The 20,568-nt window shown below is 39.0% G+C and overlaps 1 protein-coding gene across 1 annotated transcript in view; it reads left to right on the top strand.

Moving 5' to 3' along the window:
- Positions 1-20,568, top strand: part of cubn (cubilin (intrinsic factor-cobalamin receptor)) — a 114,734-nt gene that overhangs the window by 68,127 nt on the left and 26,039 nt on the right. Inside the window, exons 37-50 of the mRNA XM_030398587.1 lie at positions 793-998; positions 1,445-1,626; positions 3,230-3,422; positions 4,194-4,391; positions 4,977-5,123; positions 7,042-7,232; positions 8,244-8,412; positions 8,677-8,851; positions 9,340-9,518; positions 12,562-12,771; positions 13,415-13,555; positions 15,064-15,248; positions 16,315-16,486; positions 16,968-17,171. Of these exons, the coding sequence (XP_030254447.1) occupies positions 793-998; positions 1,445-1,626; positions 3,230-3,422; positions 4,194-4,391; positions 4,977-5,123; positions 7,042-7,232; positions 8,244-8,412; positions 8,677-8,851; positions 9,340-9,518; positions 12,562-12,771; positions 13,415-13,555; positions 15,064-15,248; positions 16,315-16,486; positions 16,968-17,171 (2,552 nt within the window). The remainder of the gene's footprint in view (positions 1-792; positions 999-1,444; positions 1,627-3,229; positions 3,423-4,193; positions 4,392-4,976; positions 5,124-7,041; positions 7,233-8,243; positions 8,413-8,676; positions 8,852-9,339; positions 9,519-12,561; positions 12,772-13,414; positions 13,556-15,063; positions 15,249-16,314; positions 16,487-16,967; positions 17,172-20,568) is intronic.

Here is a 20,568-nt window from a genome sequence, read left to right as displayed (position 1 = left end):
ATGTAGAAGTTGTGAGCTGTAATCTCCTTTGTTTACACGATGCTGGACATATCCTCCTATGGTGAAGAACCGCTGGGGTCATCACAGGGTACTGATCTAGGAAAGTGGCTAAGATGTTGGTGCACTCACACTGGCAAGACTCCCAGTCCCCGTTTTCTTGAGATTATCTGAGTATGTCGGTAGCCTAACCTCAAGAGCTTTTTTCCAAGCTTCTGTTGGCTAACATGGCTTTTGTGTTATGTTTATATGTTGAAGCTGTTGGCTTGGCATGCTCCTCAAACCGCTGCTACTGCTTTTGCATCTACATTACAGTGGAGATTTTTGTAAACAGTGCTTGTGTGGATGGTTTTCTGAGTGAAGGAGGAAAACATGTTTTAAGAAATAGCTTTTAGTGCTTGAATTTAGAACATTTTATTACAGTCTATTAGTGTGTTAACATTTTTTCTTCAATCAGTAAATTGTGTTTTTTTTTTATTAAATGCTGATCCAGTATTTGCACTAAAATACTGGATGACATACTCTTCAGGTTTTTTCGTAAAGACAATAGCACAGATGATGGTAATTAGAATATGAGAAAGACTAAGAAAAAACATGAAAACAAGATTTCAATTTCAAGACAGATTTGTGATCATCAAATCTTGTTTATTGTGAAAGCCAGTCTTATAAACCTAAACAGAGATAGTAAAAACAAAACAGGCCAGATAGTGAAGATTTCTAGCAAGATGTAAAGTGCACATTCCCTGTTTTACTTTATTATTCATACTTGTAAGTAACAATCTTGTATTTTGTCAGTGTCTTTCACCTACAGGGAGACTCTGGCTGTCACAATGACTATGTGGAAATCAGAGAGGGCAATTCCACTGGGTCTCTGGTTGGTCGTTTCTGTGGAAATTCGCTGCCTTCCAACTACACCTCTGTGATTGGTCACATCCTGTGGGTTAAGTTTGTTTCAGATGCATCAGTCAGCGGAGCAGGATTCAGGGCCACCTTCTCACACTGTGAGTGTCTGTGTATGAAGACAATTCACCACTGTCTTTTATACACTGAGTACTTTCCCCAGTCTGTATTAAGGCTATTGGTAAAGATGTTGAATTTCTGTCTAAAATAGGATAAGGCTTAAAAATAGCCTAATTTAACAGCTGTGGCATTAAAGTAATGTGTCTTTTGACTACATCATTAAAAATGATAATATCGTAATGGTGATGTAGTTTATATGGTAATTACTCTGCAGTAATATTAGTATATTACTGCAGAGTATATTTTTGTATATTTTTACATTACTACATTTGCATTTGTGCCTACAGTAAATAGACTATTTCATCTCTTCATGTTGTCAGTAGTCCTAAATATATCTAACTGATGTCATGAGTTCTATTTAGTCTGGCGAAAACATAAAATGAGAGAAAATGATAAATCTAACTTTGACTTCCATTCTGTTTCCTAGTGTATGGTAATGATCTGACGGGGGACTTTGGACAGATAGCATCCCCACTTTATCCAAGAACGTATCCCAATAATGCCAATTACCGCTGGACCATATCTGTGGAAGGAGACAGCTTTATCCAGATCCAGTTCTTGGATATGGACATAGAGGACCTATATGACTGTTACTACGACCACCTCAAAGTAAGATTGTATGTGCTTGGAAATCACATTGCATCCTTGATTCATCCTTTTACAGTTACAGTCAGAACGTTTGCACCGTCAACATGCAACATTCTTCATAATGCGGTATCATCAAGGTCTTTGATGTTTTCTCACCATGTTTGAGGCGAGGAGTAATACCTTAGTTTTAAAACAATGGCATTTCCGGGTGCCACTGGGTGGTGCTATGATAGTAACTGACTATCAGCATGTTAATGTGTTCAGTCAAGGACTCGTAAAGCAGATTAAAGCATACACGGTGGATTTACAGGAACTTTCATTGTCCTGGTGAATCTGCAAAATTGGCTACACCACTGTGACATGCTCAGCAAAAACAATCAAGCTTTTATATCTTTTCATGTAAAATGTGTTAAGGTGTTAGGTAGAAGCTGATTGGTTTAAAGCAGTTGGAGGATTTTGTTTGTTGGAGTTCAACACATGCAAATTGCACCGAATAAGCACTAGATTAAAAATGGGGAATTTGCTGTTGGGTTTTTGGACATGGCACTTACTTCGAAGGTATAGGTGTGATTCACATGTGTATGGACTTTCATACATGTACATAAAACTTGCTGCCTGGGCTGCTGTGTAGGGGCTGCAGGCAAGCCATTTTGCCTCAACCTTATGTGAGAACCTCTTTTCTCTCTTCATTTGTTTTGGGGTTTTTGGGTCCTCAATGATATGGCTCATTCAGAAGAATAATAACACATGTTTGCATTTCATGAGGGCCTTTGCAGTGTTAAGGCTTGGGCCTTTAAAATTACACCACATACTGGAAAGGCAGCCCTAAACATCAGTAAAATTGAGTGTTTTTTGGACTGACAACACAAGTTGCCAAAAATGTGACCACCGTTACGATATTGAGAAAGACATTGTCTGGCAATACAGTGTCAGTGGACATATACAGACATACAGACAAAATGTCATAGACCAGGGTAGACAGGCTGTGTTCATGGTGCACACAGAAAACAGTGCAGACAGACACACCTTTTTTTTTTTTTTACTACACTGCACTACACAAACATGCAGAAGTAGGAGCATTATTATATTATTTTCCCTACAGTTGTATACAAAGAAAAACAAGGATTTAATCCACAGACAGAAAGGGACAAGCTCAAATACCTAAAAAACAGGTGCTGCATCGTTACAGCTGATTATCTGGCGTCTGGCGTCTTACCCAAGGGACATTCATTTAAATGATGCCACATTAAATCGTGATTGTCCTTTTTGTGTGCTCAAGATGACATTTACATTGTTTGTTTGCCTATAATTGACTTTCATATTTAAATTGCAATGCCTATATATTAGGGTTGATGATTGTACAAACACAGTGCCTATACATTTTCCTTTTCATTGGTGTTACTTTTTTCATTATCAGTTAAATAGCTTAAAGGGTTTTCCGTATTATTATTGTTAATAATTGTTTGGTTTTGCAATATAACAAACTGTCTTTGAATGTCAAATTAGGTCATTAAAATGAGATAACAGAGCCCTGGTGAGAGCCAAGTGGTGGCGACAGCCCAGGGAAGGTCCACTGATTCATAACAATGCATCCAATCTGCCCTCAAATCGTGTTACATTACAGATATTTGATGGCCCCAGTGTTCATTACTACCCCATTGGGACATTTTGTGGTCTTGCCCTGCCTCCTCCTCTAAGAAGTACTGCAAGCACCATCACCCTGGAGTTCCAGTCAGATACAGTGGTTGGAGGACGAGGCTTCCTTGTGGAATGGACCGCTGTTCAGGAGTCTGGACCACCACCAACTATCACACCAGGTCAGACAAAACAGTTTATCCCCTTTAAGCCACCATACATACAACCACATCATATTAAAAACATGCATATTTCATGCTACTGTACAATCAAAAAGATAAGTGAGGCAAAGAAGATAGCAACGTGGCACTTACTGAGTAATTAAGTGCAGGCTTTAGCTTTACACTGCCAGTGTTGGCTCATTACTTGAAGAAAAAAAATTCTGCAATATTCAGTATGTGTATCATTTAAGCTGTGCTGTTACAACAGGAGTTGTCATAAGTCTGATATTATGAGATATCACACCAATTTTATGTCTACCTTACTTTTTTGGAAAGCCTAGATAACATATACACCACATCTGGTCTTCTCTGTGAACACCAAAAGCCTTCTCCAGTTATGTTTAATGTTCATTAAAGTCTAATTATTCATTCATGTTCATAATAAGGTTAGCAATACTCAAATTAATGCCACAAAACGCAGTTGAATTAAATAATTTAAACAAACAATTTTTGAAATTTGGCTCTATATTCAGCAAGACGGCTATAGCCAGCAGCTGCAAAACGGGCTACGATATAATCCCTCTAGGAAATTACACACTATTAAAGCCTGTCCGCTAAAAGTGATAGCTCGGGCTTCAAGTCTGTGGCCTGTGACCTGTGGCCCATTGCTGCATGTAACCCCCCTCTGTCTCATCATGTTTCCTGTCCTATCAATAAAAGGTCCCGTGTGAATAACCATCTCTCTCTCTCTCTCTCTCTCTCTCTCTCTCTCTCTCTCTCTCTCTCTCTCAGGTGCATGTGGTGGACTGTTAATGACGGGGGAGAGTCCTGGCTTCCTTTATTCTCCTGACTGGCCTGAAAATTACCCAACTAACCAGGAGTGTACCTGGTTGATACGTTCTCCAGACTCAACTGTAGAGTTCAACCTCTTGTTTCTGGACATGGAGGACTACCCTATGTGCTACTTTGACAGCCTTGTCATTAGAGATGGTAAGCCTGTGTAGGTAACTGAAAATCTGGTATTTACTTTTATTTTAATGTTTTACACATCAAAATATTCCTGTGTTTGGACACTCCAAGTCTGAAATATGCATCTAAAAATGTTATTTTCTAAAACCCTGTGTTGAATGTCGAAGGATGTGGAATTCAGAAAGGGGGCTTATAGCGAGTGTAGGATCTAGTGTTTTTGGAGCATGACCTTTATATACGTACTAAATGTCAGGATATTGATGCCTTTGCATATTTTGTCCTCTTGTATCACAAATCACATTTTGAATAAAGAATATTAATTGTATTTATTTTGTCACATATACATAATGAAGACAATGTTTACTGATCAAATCAGGCTGCATAGCTATAGTAAGCAGTATGATGTCACTATTTCAGATTTCTATTACACAAGTATTATATTATTTTATATAAGTGTTGTGGATTCAATTTATTATTGTGTTTTTGTGTCAAATTTGAGGTTTAATAAACACAATTTTAAAAAGAGGAAGAAGAACAGACTACAGACAAAGGTGGTAGGTCTACTTGTTCTTCTTTAGATCAAATGATTTCCTTTTGTGTTCTCAGGTGCAACAAGTCTGTCCCCCATTCTGGCTACTGTATGTGGTCGGCATCTTCCAGGCTCTTTCCACTCAACAGGAGACTCCATGTTCATTCACTTCTCCTCAGACAGCAGCATCAGTGGCAGAGGCTTTAATGCTTCCTACTCCAGAGGTCAAACACTAGACATATGTATTTGTTACTCTCAGTTTTTCAAAACCAATCCAGACTAGCCAGTATTAATCAGATAAAGGTAGAAATTGCTCTCTACTGTGTGCAGCAGTGACTTTGACACGGTGCATGCAATTATTTTGGTTCAACCATTGTAAAGGTAGCAGTGTACAGGATGTAGTAGTATTCAACAGTGTGGTTGCAGATTGCAAACAACTGAACAACCCTTGCCTCATCCTCACCAACTACTAAAACCCCAAAACACGAATGGAAAACACCCATATTTCACACTGTGAAAGGAAGAGAGAAAAAATTCCTGTATACTTCCCTTTTTTCTGATCCACATCAATGAGGTCTATTCTGGGATTAATCTGAAAACCATTTAGCAGTTTTTGTGTAATCCATCTGATAAACCAATGGACAGGGGGCAAAACAAAACCTTCTTAGCAAAGGTAAAAAATAAAGCCCCTCAGTAGAGTGCTCTCATGGACTCTTGTCAGGAAACAATAGATTCATGCATTCTTGTTGTATCCTATAGTATTTTATTGCATCTTATTGCACTTTTATTGTAATTTATAATATTTTATTGTATTTTATTGTCTTTTCTTGCTCATGGGAGCTGCAAAGCCAATTTCATTGAACATGTTCAGTGACAATAAAGACAATCTATCAAAAATAACTCCAGGTGGTTACTGGCATGGCCAAGAAGTACCTCCACCACTCAGCCTCCTGGAAAAATATTTTAAAAAATTTAAGTCTTTTGTTTTTGTGTAGAGTAAACAAACACAATATAGTACCTTGATAGAGAAGAGATATTCTAGAGAAAATATCTCTAGAATATTTAATGAAACCCCCCTCCTTCATGTAGTGATGAACTAGTGCCTGAGGGGATGGCCACTGTTTGCTGCAGGGTGAACAGGGTGAACTACAGTAGTATCACAATAATAAATAACAGATGTACAAGGTTATGTTCTGGTTTGGCTCATACCTTTTTAAATAATGCTTGTTTAATAAATGGTGTGTTACTGCAAACACAATATAAGAGATAGACATTACATTTGTTTTTATAAAGCTAGGTTTTTCCCTTACTTTTTCAAGCCCTGTTTCGTGCATGTGCAACAGTCATATATGAAACCTCAGGGCTCTCTACCTGGTGTCAGTTAGTCTAACCGCTGCACTTTAGCCAACATGCAGATGTGATGACCACTGACTCCGTCATGGAGAAAGTAATGTTACAGTTACTGAATCAACAACTCACTGAATAGAGCATTTTTTTAAGAGAGTCTGGGGTCTTTCTTCCCAGGAGACAGAGAAGTAGCCTAAATTAGTTACTGTTTATTGTGTAGAATTTTTTTTACCATCGATAAAATGTCGTCTTGTTTCATAAAGTTAGTGTAAATGGTGAAATCAGTGTAAATAGTGTGTTCAAACAGCTGCTATATGTTTGCAGGTAAGACAAACTTTAGACACAGAAGCTAGCAGGCTGGTACAGAGATGCTGCGACAAATTGACACCTTCTACAAGGAAAGGAAACCACTTAATGTATTGCATTTAATTCAGAATTTATAGAAAGTCAAGAATAGCTGAGAATTTGCTGTAGCTGTCTCTCTGGTTTTTCACCCAAAGTTTTTCCTCAACCACCAACTCGTGAAATTAGCTGTAACAGACGGTGTTTGCAGCTTCACACTCTAGAAAATATGGGGTGATTACAACACATCTTGACTCTCCTTTAGCTTGATAAAAGTTTTTGGTCATGCAGTATTTAAAATCCATTTGAAATTGAATGCTGGCCAGTGACATTATTAGTCATATCTTCCCCCTGTTCTGTACATTTCCTGTTATACTCTACTACTGCTACTACTCTTTGACAGTAAAAATCATGTTGTACTCACAAGACTAACGGTGAAACTTGTCTTTTCAGGTTGCGGTGGCCTGCTGCATGTAGACAGGGGTGTGCTAAGTAGTCCCTTTTACCCCAACAACTACCTGTCTGGTCTGGATTGTAGCTGGCATGTAATGGTGACGCCTGGCTTCAGGATTTCTATGACTTTCCAGAGCCCCTTCCAGATTCAAGGCTATGGAACTGGGTGCAGCTCAGGAGACTACCTGGAGGTAAACAGCACATGGATGTCAAAACTGTATTATGAATATAGTGTGAACAAAATTATGTAACCAGACCCATACCTCTGCAAGTAACAGTTTTGCACATCAGCATCAACACAAAATTATGAACACAGTGTTTCTATTACTTACACATTGACAATGCATCACATTTCTGTGAGGGTTCTAAAGCTGGATTCATAGTTCTTCCACCACCACATATGACTCGAGTTTGTTTATAATTTGAAAGCGAAACAGATCAACCACAAGACTGTCTGAGTCGTTTGTTCTACTTGAGTGCCATTCGAGTTTGAGTATGAATTTAAAAGTAAACTATTAAATCCATCTGTCGATTGTCAGTTAATGTGTATAAGCGATTAGACAAGATCATTTGGTAACAATATGTATCGTATTTATGTCAGCACTTGAACACAGATATTTCCCTGACAGATCTGTAGGTAAAGAAATGAAGGGTCTTGCACTGCTTTAGCACCTAGTACTTTCCAAGAGAAATGCAAAGACCACACACAGACTAATGTCATTCATTTATTCAGGCAAGATTCTCTGAGAGCAATGCTCTCTTTTTCAGGAATGCCCTGATCAGATTGACACCTAGAGGCTGTCCAGTATGGCCGCAGTCTGACCTGCTGGCAACTGAGAAGCTCATTGGAGTGGTTGGGGTTAAGGGCCTTGTTCGAGGATACCTCAGTGGTGTTAATAAGGGAGGGGAAAGCACTACCATTACCCACCAAGACCTTTCCTACAACTTTGGGGATACAACAGGCCATCTTCTGATCACAAGCTTACTTCTCTAACCTTAGGCCAACACCGCCCTGAATTACAAGTGTGAAACCACCTCAAAATGTGAATTGGAATTAAGTTTGTATTGCATGATACTAGTCAGGTGCAACAACTTCATTCTACTTTCACTTCTCTTTATCTGAGGATTTGGACTATTAATGATCAGTTTGTAAATTGCTTCTTCCATTACTCCCACTTATTCATTCACTGCTATCGCCACAGCTCAGGAATGGTCCGGATGGTTCATCTCCACTGTTGGGGGAACGTATTTGTGGTTCAAGCCCGCCATCCCTCCTCCAGACTACTGACAACCACCTCTTTGTTCACTTTGTGTCTGATGCTACTAATGAGGCCAGTGGCTTTAAGCTGACCTTTGAAGCCCACAGTCAAGGTACAACCAGTATCTTTTCTGTTTTTCCGTCACGGTACAAGTCATCATATCATATCTTGTGAAATCTAGTCATAGTGGTTTTCAAACCCATTTGATGAAGACACATTTAAGAGATGTGACCAATAAGAGACTTTTGTTAGTGTAAAATGCATACAGCACCTATGTATTCATTATTAAGGATAGGAGAATATGGTCTCGATTCAATGAGTAATAATGGTCAATATTGTGTTACAATATAAAGCTATTCTTTCCCTTTTTTTGCAGCATGTGGAGGCTTCATTGAGTTAAATGATAATGATCCTCCAGGGTATATCACTTCACCTAACTATCCTCAGAACTACCCCCAAAACATTGACTGTATCTGGGTTATTATTGTGCCCAATGGAGAAGCTGTCCAAATTGATTTTGAGGATGAATTCTACATTGAGCCATCTACCAGGTATAGCTGCTACCTTCTCTTATGGATGATGTTTTGTTATTTTTTTCACCTTTCTACATGCTCATTACTGTTTAGATTCAGTTTTATGTGTACATTATTTGGAAACTATATTCCTCCTCTGTCTTTTTGCTTTCCTTTTCTAAAGTCTCATCTCTTGTTTTTTGATAGATGCAGTGAAACTCATTTATATTCCCAAAAAGTTTACCATTACTTTGAAATAAGGTTATCATTTGTGCTTACGAATAAGCTATCCTAATATTCACATGATAGCTTGACAACTGTATAGCTGGTAGGGTCAAAGTTAAGAGACCTGAAATTGGATTATAGGCCAGACATTGTTGGAGGATCACTGCTCATAAAGCTGATCTTAAAACTAAGTAGTTAAAAAACAATAGTGAATTGTATTTAACTATTTATCACATTATATTGTCTTTTCATCATGACCTTCACAAGATCTATATTCAGGTATTCATTCATGTATTTCTCAGTTGTGTGCATGACTACTTGGAGCTGCATGATGGATCAACTCTCAACGCTGAATTAATTTCCCGGCTCTGTGGCAACACCCGACCATCTACCCAACATTCAACAGCTTCCTCCATGCTGCTAAGGTTTCGAACTGACACCAGTGTTATACACAAAGGCTTCAAAGCAAAGTACTCCATAGGTAAGCATAACACAGGCAGTACACACAATCTGATGGGACCAAAAAATATGGTTTTCCAAATCCAGCCAAACAAGCAAATGCCTTATTCAATATAAGTAAACAAAGAGAGACACTTGGTGTCAAAATCAGGCTTGTTGTGTTGGGAAATATATTGCTTGTAATTTTTTAAACAGTACGTTATTAGCTGCCACCAAACTCCTGTATAGAAGGCTTGACGACAGCTTTCAAGAAGTACTTGAGTATGTTGATAAAGGTTCATAGTCATCCAGGTAATTGTAAGCGCTGTATTATAGGCAACTGGATTTGTTTCAGTTTCTTGAAGACGTGTCACCTTTCATCCAAGAGGCTTCTTCATTTCTAACTAACCGTAGGGGAGGTTCAGGCCTTTACGCTATGTGTGAGAGTGTCCTTACAGAATCGTAAAGGACACTTACCTTTAGTGTGTTGTGATGCTTGTGCCTTCTCAACAAACTTGGAAACGTTTTCCCTGACATTTCTTGGTAGCAGTGATGTTATTATGAGGTGTCTGCACAGTTACAGATTCTGAGCTAAGATTTAATAGTGATAGTTTGTTTATCCTTAATGTGAGTTAAGAAATGTGGCCAGTGTGGGGTTTACATGTCCAGGGGCCTCAGGAGCCATTAATCAGCTCTGTGTGTGTATTAAAGTTTAGCTGGAGAACAGGCCCCTACAGAACATTAAAACTGAATTTATCTCTCATGCCAGAGGTTCGGAGCTAGAGGATTTCTGATAGAGCAGAGGGCAAAGCATTGGGCGTTACTTTGCTGCATTCTTGAGTAGCTGGTTTTGAGACCTCTGAATGATTCTTGTGGCCCTGTGTCCTTTCACGGTGGGAGCCAGGCATAAGTTCTATGGTATTATTTTGTGTTGCCTGCATCTCAAGTGTTATACTTCAATATAAAACATGCACATTAGGTTTCTCCAGTTAGTCCTCTTGACCTTGTCCAAGTGCGCACGTTGCCCACTGCTCCCTCAAGTACCAGTTTCACCTTGTTGCACATTGTATAATATGTGACATAAATACGTATTCTTCTTAATCTTCTGTAGTGCCCTTTGAACCTATGTAACCCTTTGTGACTGTACCTGAATGCCAAATCTGCCATGTGTTTCCACTGTGGAGAGTAATCTTAAATGTAGTCAGGGTTTGTTACTGGCCGGCTTTGGGTAACCCTTTTCACCTTTCTAGCAGTTGGAAAACACAGGTGGAGACTGGTCTGGACTCGTAATTAGCTGTTGCATTGTTAACTGACAGACTGTGACTGTATTGATAACATATACAAAATAGGCCAGGTCGACAACATGTACAAACCTCCTTCTGCTTTGCTCACATTGATCGTCACTTTTCTTCCATTTGCACACACTTGCTCGGTACCTCAACAGTAGTATGTCACACAAGAGTCACACAGCCACCAGTTACCGCACAGGAGCCACACACTGGGGAGCCAACTTGCAAGATTTCGCACACAGTGGAAGGTCTTGAGGTTATAGCTCCACTCTTTCTCCATCCACCAACAGCCTGGAACTTACTGTTAGCATTGATGAGGTCAGGAGAGTGCTCTGTATTTTCAACCCCTAGAAGGCCGTCGGATCAGATGGTGTTCTAAGAAGGGCAATTAGAGACTGTGCAGATCAGCTGGCAGAGGTATTCAGCAACATCCTTAACCTCTCCCTGTCTCCAGGCACTGTTCTCATTTTACGTTCGTCACCATTGTGTCTTTCCCCAAGAAAACTGCTATCATCAGCCTAATGACTACAGATCTGTGGCTCTCACCTCCACTGTGATGAAATGCTGTGAGAAACTGGTCCTAAGACACATTAAATCCTCTCTTCCACCCACTCTGGACCAGCATCAATTTGCCTATAGAGCCAACAGGTCTACGGAAGACACCATCAACACAGCCCTTCATATTGCACTAACCCATCTGGAACACCTGGGGACATACATTTGAATGTTGTTTGAGGACTTAAGCTCTGTGTTCAACACAAAAATTCCCAGCAGAATGATGACCAAACTGCTCGACCTTGGTGTCAGTCAGCACAGATGCAGATGGATTAGAACTTTCTGGCTAATGGGTCACAGACTGTCAGGCTGGGCAATCATCACTCCCCATCCATGACACTGGAGCTCCACAGGGCTGCTTGCTGTGTCCCTTACTCTACTCTTTCTACACCCACAACTGCACACAAATCCACACCACAAATGTCATCATTAAGTTTGCTGATGACACAGCTGTTGTGGGACTGATACAAAATTTAGTGAAGAATCCATCTCTAAAGCTGACGTCCAAAAACTGACAGAAGAGTGCTCCATCAACCACCTAGCACTCAGTACCTCAAAAAATGAACTGATCATTGATTTAAGGAAATAGAGTGGAAGAGAAGGAATGGTGGAGATAGTCAAATTTCTGGGTACATTCATCTCCCAGGATGTCACATGGACAGTGCACATAACCTCTCTGGTGAAGAAGGCACAGCAGTGGCTCTGCTTCCAGCTGCTGCTGTTCTTCTGCCACTGCTCTGTAGAGAGCATACTCACCTATGGCATTCTGGCGCGATATGCTAGCTGCACTGCAGCTGACAAAAAGCACTAGAGAGAGTCATTATAACAGCCCGCCAAATCAGCAGCACACAGTTACCTTCACTTGAGGACATATACAGAACTGGATGTCTCCGCCGGGCTACTAACATAATCAAGAACTCAGCTCATGGAAGGCGCTACTGGTCTATCAAGACCCGCACCTCCAGACTTCAGAATACTTTATACACACAAAGCCATCAAAGAGCTGAACTCTTATTATAAATCCTGTGCATCATAACCAATTTTATTCTTATTTAATGTTATACTATGTTTGTTTGAGTCATCTGTCATTTTGCTGTGGACTAGTGTTTTTTATTTGTATGACCACTGGGGGGGGTTGCACTGAAATTCCGTTGTACACTGTTCAATGACATTAAAGGCATAATATTCTATCCGGACTGTAAATGAAAACTTCTACCATTTCGTATCCCCATTTCCTTATAGGAGTATGTGGAGGTACCTACATAGGTCAGAGGGGTGAAATCCAAAGCCCTGGCTTCCCAGGATCCAACTACCCTGATGGCTCTAGCTGTGAGTGGTACTTGGAGGGGCCCACAGGGCACTATCTTACTCTCAGCTATGGAAACCTAAGCCTGCAGACCACTCCAGAATGTGTTGCTGACTATGTGGAGATCAGAGAGTACAATGCCTCAGGTGAGTATACAAGAGGATTATTTTACTATTTTAGGTCTTAAAAGCCATCCCCATAAAATAATATAGAATTAATTAGAACAACATTTCAAAGATTTGACATGATTATCTGAGATTAAAGTTGCTTAACAGATTTCTGAGGGCAGATGCATCTGCAACCTCCTTACTCAAAATGATATGATTCCCTGACACAAAGAGAGAAGGGGAAGGAAATAACAGAAGAGCTGGTTTGTTTGAAATAAGTCATACACACACAAACTGCAAATTCCCATTTTGATTTACATCAGTGCAATTGGTTAAATCAATTAAGAAATACTTCAAATCAATTGAGATATTGAAGTTCAAACTACTTTCAATCTGAACCCATTGATGCCCAGAATTGCAAGTTGTTTTGTTCAGTGCAAATATAATGTTAAGTGCCAATGGCTATCACTCATATTGTCACTAATCATATTGTTCATTTATTCTACCAGTAAAAGCCTATGTTTCTATATGAGAATTCAATGAAAAAAGAAATGAATTCAAGGAATAACAAACTGAGGCAAAAGCCACTTTTGCCTCAGTTTGAAAATGACAAATCAAGACAACTAAAATGCAAATCACAGACCTACTATGAGGTAAATGTCCTCTTTTGTACTGTTTGCAGGACGCCTACTGGGTCGACATTGTGGGAATTCACTTCCAGCTTCCATGGACACGTCTGACAGTTTTGCCTATGTCAAGTTTGTCAGTGACACCAGCGGAAATGCAGCTGGCTTTAGTCTGTCATTTGAAGCCAGTGTTGAAGGTGAAGTCATTTAAAAAGACTTCTAGTAAAGAAGGCTTTAAAGATCAAAAACTACATTAATCAGTTACAGTACATGATATCTGCACATGCAGTACAAATGTACAGATGTAGTCCAAAGTTTAGAAGGACTTGTGAGGAAAATGTATATCATGGTAGTCTTCAGTTCCAATTATTTCTACAGCTTTCTGTAATGGAATAAGTGGAACATATATGAACACACATCGAAAATATACATACGGTAACTTGAATGATCCATTTTTGTGATGAAAGAAAGTTGTATGAATCATCATTATTGTAGAATGGCCCCTTAACGTTAATAGGGCTTGTTTGATACACCCACTAGACTCAGCCACAAGTCTAAGGAGCCCAGCATTGATCTGAAAAAGCAAATTATTGATTTGAACAAGTCTGGAAAGTCACTTGAAGCCATTTAAAAGCAGTTACAGGTCCCAAGACCAACTGTACAACAACTGTTTGTAAGTACGGCATTAAGTGCATGTGATCAGCAGCAAACTTTAGTCCTCTGAAATTTGCTGCTGATCACATTGACAAAGTAAAAACTTCCTGGAGGAAAACTCTGTGGTCCGGTGAAACAAAAATGTAGTTTTTTGGCCCCAATGAGCAGCAATATGTTTGGAGGAGAGAAGGTGAGGCCTTTCACCCCAAGGACACCACACCTACTGTCAGGCATGGTGCTGGTAGTATTACGCTGTGGGGCTGTTCTGCTGTCAGTGGATCTGCTGCTCTAAAGAAACTAAATGGAATAATGAAGATGACAATGATCCCAAATACACATTAAAAGTGTTAAAAGAATGTCTAAATCAGGCTAGAATTGAGGTTTTAGAATCTTTACAAAGTGCTAACTTGAACCACATTGAGAACATGTGGACTGTGATGAAGAACAAGTCTGTGCCAAGAAGACAACAAATGTAGATGAACTTCATTGATTCTGTCAAGAGGAGTGATTCTAAAATTCAGTCATTGGACCACCAGAAGCTTGTGGATGGATATCAAAATCACCAAACTGAGGTGAAAATGGCTAAGGGAAATTTCACCAACCAGAATTAATGTATATATATTTTTGAGCAAGCAGATTTGGTCACATTTTAAGAAGACCTGTAATTAATTCATAACTGAACCAAACTTCAGGAATGTTTTTATGACAAAGTAGTTTGTGTTCCACTCATTTCATCACAGAAACATGAGAGCTGTAGAAACCATTGAAACTGAAAAGTGCCATTATATACAGTACATGTTATTTACAAGGAAATGTAAACATTTGACCATGACTGTATATGTAAGCGTTGTCAGCAGAGAGCCAGTCCTGACGACTGCCCAACTGCTCTTTACCATAAAACAGATGTATTTGCATATTTCCATAAATGTTTACTCTATTTTACTTTAGGATCAAAGAGACACATATGTTAACATTAATTCACTTAGAAAATGTTATTTGTCATGTTAATCATAGAACAAAGAGTTTTACTTTTCCTTTCCTCCTCCTGCAGTCTGTGGGGGAGAGCTGAATGCTCCCTCAGGAACTATCTCCTCTCCCAATTACCCCAACTTGTACCCACACAGCCGTGTGTGTCGCTGGGAGCTCATGGTGTCACCAGGCCGCAAAGTAACACTCACCATTAATGACCTGAGACTGGAAGGGTCTGGTAATTCTTGTGCATTTGACTATGTTGAGGTAAGCCCTTTGCCACTATTCCTCATGTTACCTTTTTAATAATGTATCTTTGTGACCTCAAGTCAATTCCATTAACCTCAAATGTATTTAAAATGTTGCAAAATTCTGTTTCAGATACAGTGATTGGACAGTGAAGACACAGTTTTCAGATTATTTTGCAGACTTAAATTTAAATGCGATAAATTTAGGGATCTTTCCTACTAATCTACACACTAATTTGATCCTCAAGGAGAAAAGAAAAAATATAAAATTTGGTAAAACATTAAGGACATGTTTCATGTCAATACAAATCATTAAAAAAGATAATACATCTGTAGAGCTTGTAGAAAGGTGCTGAATAAAAATCTCTTTTTCTTAAAAACATTATTATTGACCCCGAAATTAATTATTTCACAGGGTCCAAAATGATTGCTTTGTTCATATCTGTGCATGAATGCTGACAGATGCTTCCAGCTTCTAACAAGATCAGTAAGACAATAGTATAACATTGTTGGAATCACAACATACCTGTGTTTTGTCAGCAATCAAGAGTCTTGGTTGTTTCCAGTTTTGGGCAAAAAAAGGAAAACAAAATTATTTCTACTGCTGATTTCTACTGTCTAATGTTAGTTAGCCAATAAAAGTGATGTTAACATTAGTGAAATTAGTGTAAGCAATGTTAGCTACAACAAATGGATTCTCCCCTCCCCCACTTCAAGGGGCGGACGATTCAAACAACAGTGGTGTTGTGATGTGAATACAATGAAGGAGGGTGATAGGATGCACATCCAAAAAGAGGGAGAAGAAAATTGAATATTGAATATAGATCAGACAATAATATGATCGCTTGTCATTTGAATATCTACAGTATTCATATCTATCAAGAAGTCAAAGCTTTAAAGGTGTATCATTTCCTATCCATTGTTTCTCTAAACTAACAGAATGGCATGTTAAGATCCTGATCCAAACCTCTTTGTGTAAGGCCAGAATAATTGTGTCTTATTTAAATTACAGCAGATTTCCAACAGAGGACTTGATTCTGGGAATAGTACCCCTGTGTCTCTGTGACAAGTGCTGTGTCTTCTAGGTCCTGAATGGCTTGGCAGTTGATGCCCCTCGCCTCCAGCGATTCTGTGGTACAGTGCCAGCAGGCACTCAGGTGCACTCCTCCAGCAACACCATGACTGTTGTGTTTCGCACTGACGCTTCTGTGTCCAATGGTGGCTTCATGGCGACTTACTCCTCTGAGGAGCCTGCAGGTAAGATGCTCCCTTGGATAAAACTCAAATTGAACTATTACTTAAACACTTACTTAAACATGTAGAAAGCCTGGGAAGTCCACAAAAACCTTTAACAAAAGAGAGAAAATGGTGCAGTCTGGAATGGCTGTTGTTGTGCCTGTCTTCAGGGGGTAGGTTTTTTTCATTTTTAAGCAAAACATAACTTTTTTGAGTCATTTCAACGTGATTGAGACTAGCAGATGTTGCATGCCTCAAGATGAGACGAGTCCAACAAGATTAAAACATGTCATAACAAGAGAGAAATATACATCGATTGAGTAGTATAGACTAAATGCTAATATCTGAATTTAACAACCGACCATTTCCCTTTTTTCAGTGTACACTTGTGTTCTCAGGTTTCTTGAATACCTTATAATTAATAAATAAATTGATGATAATTCATAATAACATGTTTTTGTCTCTCATTGTAATCTTACATGTCCATGTCACCTTTTTGTAGAGTGTGGTGGAGTCCTGAACAACCTAGCTGGCGGGAACTTCACTTCCCCTGGGTACCTAGTGTCTAACTACAGCAGCAACCTCAACTGTGAGTGGCTGATCCAGAACCCACAACACATCAATTCCTCTATTGTGGTGCTGATAGAAGACCTGCACCTTGAAAATCACCAGACATGTGAGAAAGACTACCTCCAGTTCCGCTTAGGTGAGTCCAACACAGAGAGCATTGACGCCAGGATCCACTGAATAGGTTTTTTTGTGGGTTTCTTTTACATCCAATTCCGATGTAGGTTGTCACCATAGCCAAGAAAAAGTGTTGTAGTCTACTATAGTGTTTGCTTTGTTTCCCATTGTTTTCGTAAAAGGTGAAGTTGATAGTTTAGTTTATCACTCACCACCTTCTTGGAAATCAGAAATTGTAAGACGAGACTTCAAATCAGACATTAACCAAAACGTTACTGGAACATTTCAAAGTCTGCAGACCACCAACTATCCAGTATGTCACTAAGATTGTTGTCTCTTCTGATGGACCTTACAATTTCAAGAAGGTCGTTTGTTTTAGTCATCGACCATCACAGTGATCAAAATGAACTACTTTGATAATTGAGATTTTTTTTTCTTGCCACTGTTGCCAAGTGCTTGCTCATGGTGGAAATGTTTAGTCTCTGTAAATTACTAAATCAAGGTGTAATGTTTAGAGCTGCTCAATTTTGAAAGTGTCATAAGATGAATTTTGTTTTGAATTGGCGCTATACAAATATTGATTGATTGATTGATTGATTGATTGATTGATTGATTGATTTCCCTTTTTTTTTACTTGATCTCAATACTCAAATTACCCTCAGGACAAATAATTGGTGGCCCTCTTCTTCCATCTGGCCATCTGGCCAAATCAAAATTCAGTATTTTTTTCTATTCTGATTACACCATGGACTCTTGTTTAGAGCAAACATATCCTAAAATTAAAATCTTTTCCTTTTTTGTTTGTGTTTGGAGAGAGGGAAACATTCACTTGCTCATTTTGCTTAGAGGAGAGGTGTTGGAAAATTAACAGCAGTAGCAAGGACTTCTACTTTCCAGATTAAAGCTTTTGTCAAAAAATCATTGTTGTAGGTATTTTTCCAACTTTTGTAGGAGGATTTAGAGTGAAATGTAAATATTGTAAACAAAGATGAATACATGAAATATAAAGTCTTAATGACTGCAGCTATTGTGAGACTGAAGAACTTTTTTCTAAAATGTAAGATTACCCACCCTCCAGCAAAACCTTTGTGCTTTCTCAACTCCTCCTGCCCCTATGTACAGTCCATTAGGACATCACAATACAGCATTTGCTATGCTACGCCCCTGCCCAGCGCTGTCATGATAATGAATGATAACATTAGTCATGTATTTGGGGGTACGGTGGCACAGTCACCTCACAGTAGAATGGGATCGACTTTAAATCAACTGGTTGGCAATCCCCACTATGTTCTCCCTGTGTCTGAGAAGGTAGCCTCTTGCTGCTCCAGTTTTGGTCTCATGTGCCTATAGGTGTGATTATGAATGTGAGTATGGTCTTCTCTCCTGTGGTGGACTGGGAACACATTCAGGGTATCCACTGAATATTATCACTGCCATTACTACAATCTATTCTGACTATATTACTGTAGGTGTGATGTGACAGCACACCACAACAACTGCACAGAAAAAGCAGGTGTGGGGAAGATAGGGATAAATTAATTATAGATAGATAGATAGATAGATAGATAGATAGATAGATAGATAGATAGATAGATAGATAGATAGATAGATACATAGATAGTATACTATATACAATACAAAAAACAGAACAGTACTATATACAATAAAACGCTTAAGTAGTTATAAAATAAAATAAAATGTTAAGGTATTGAGGAGTAAAGGTAGGTGAAACATAAGGTGCAAGAGGATAAGGTGCATTTTTTTACAGTAATAAATGAAAGTGAAAAAATGATGTGTGAGTTTTGGAGTGACCATTATAAAGTCTGATTGCACCTGGTAGGAGGGATTTCCTGTGCCGTTCCTTTGGGCAGTGGGGTTGAATGAGTCTGCTGCTGAAGCTGCTCTTAACCCTTTATGGTAAGCATTATGATGCAAGTTAGGAAAAAAATGTTTGGAGTGTTTTTATATATTGAAATAGACTAAATAAACATCATCTAAAGAATTTTTTTATTTTTCTGGAAGTTTTGGGGGTTCGTTGCCTGTAGGCAACATTGTACCATAATGGTATAGAATGATGCTGAATTTATCATGTAAATTGAGGAAAATATAACAAATAATAATAATAATAGATAATAAAATATAAAGATTATGATGAATGTTATGCTTTTGAATATTATATATACACTATATTGACAAAAGTATTCGCTCACCTGCCTTGACTCGCATATGAACATGAACAAGTGACATCCCATTCTTAATCCATAGGGTTTAATATGACGTCGGTCCACCCTGTGCAGCTATAACAGCTTCAACTCTTCTGAGAAGGCTTTCCAAAAAGTTTAGGAGTGTTTATGGGAATTTTTGACAATTCTTCCAGAAGTGCATTTGTGAGGTCACACACTGATGTTGGACAGGAAGGTCTGGCTCTCAGTCTCCACTCTAATTCATCCCAAAGGTGTTCTATGCAGCTTTCTATGCAACACCTTTGGAAACCCAAAGGTTTGCCATGGAAACCCATTCCATGAAGCTCTCTACGCACTGTTCTTAAGCTAATCTGGAGGCCACATGAAGTTTGGAGGTCTGTAGATTGACTCTGCAGAAAGTTGGTGACCTCTGCACACTATGCACCTCAGCATCCGATGACCCCACTCTATCATTTTACATGGCCTTGGCTGAGTTGCTGTCGTTCCCAATTGCTTCCACTTTGTTATAATACCACTGACGGTTGACTGTGGAATATTTAGGAGCGAGGAAATTTCACAACTGGACTTGTTGCTCATGTGGCATCCTATCACATTACCACGCTGGAATTCACTGAGCTCCTGAGAGCGACCCATTCTTTCACAAATGTTTGTAGAAACAGTCTGCATGCCTAGGTGCTTGCTTTTATACACCTTTGGTCATGGAAGTGATTGGAACACCTGATTTCAATTATTTGGATGGGTGAGTGAATACTTTTGGCAATATAGTGTACCATAACACACTCTACCAACATGTCATGCTGCCATGTTGATTCCATAATGGTACACTGTTGCCTCAAGGCAACATATGCAATTTTCCATTATAGTATGTTGTTGCCTCACGGCAACAGTTGCATTTTAACAAGTTTCCACTATTTAATGAGCAATTAGATTACATTAAACTACAAAAAGTTAAAGTTTCACCTCACCTATGAGCGTGCATATATTTTTTTTTATGACGGAAAAGGGCCAGGAAATTATGTTTTCAGCCACTTTTTTAGGAGCAAAATGGCAAAGCTGTTTTCTTTTAAAAAGTCTGGGAAAAGGGGTTTCTCGATGGCTTCCTGAAGGTCATGTGACAAATTGAAGCATTGTTATTGTTATATGGTTGCACCATGCAAAGGGATGCATTGTGGAGATGCGACAGGCCAAAAATGGGTTTGTTGCCTGAGGGCAACA

The sequence above is a fragment of the Sparus aurata genome, chromosome 19 (genome assembly GCF_900880675.1).
Source record: "Sparus aurata chromosome 19, fSpaAur1.1, whole genome shotgun sequence".
Taxonomy (NCBI): Eukaryota; Metazoa; Chordata; class Actinopteri; order Spariformes; family Sparidae; genus Sparus; species Sparus aurata.
The sequence above is the reverse complement of the archived record's forward strand: the minus strand, read 5'-3'. Positions and strand labels throughout refer to the sequence as shown.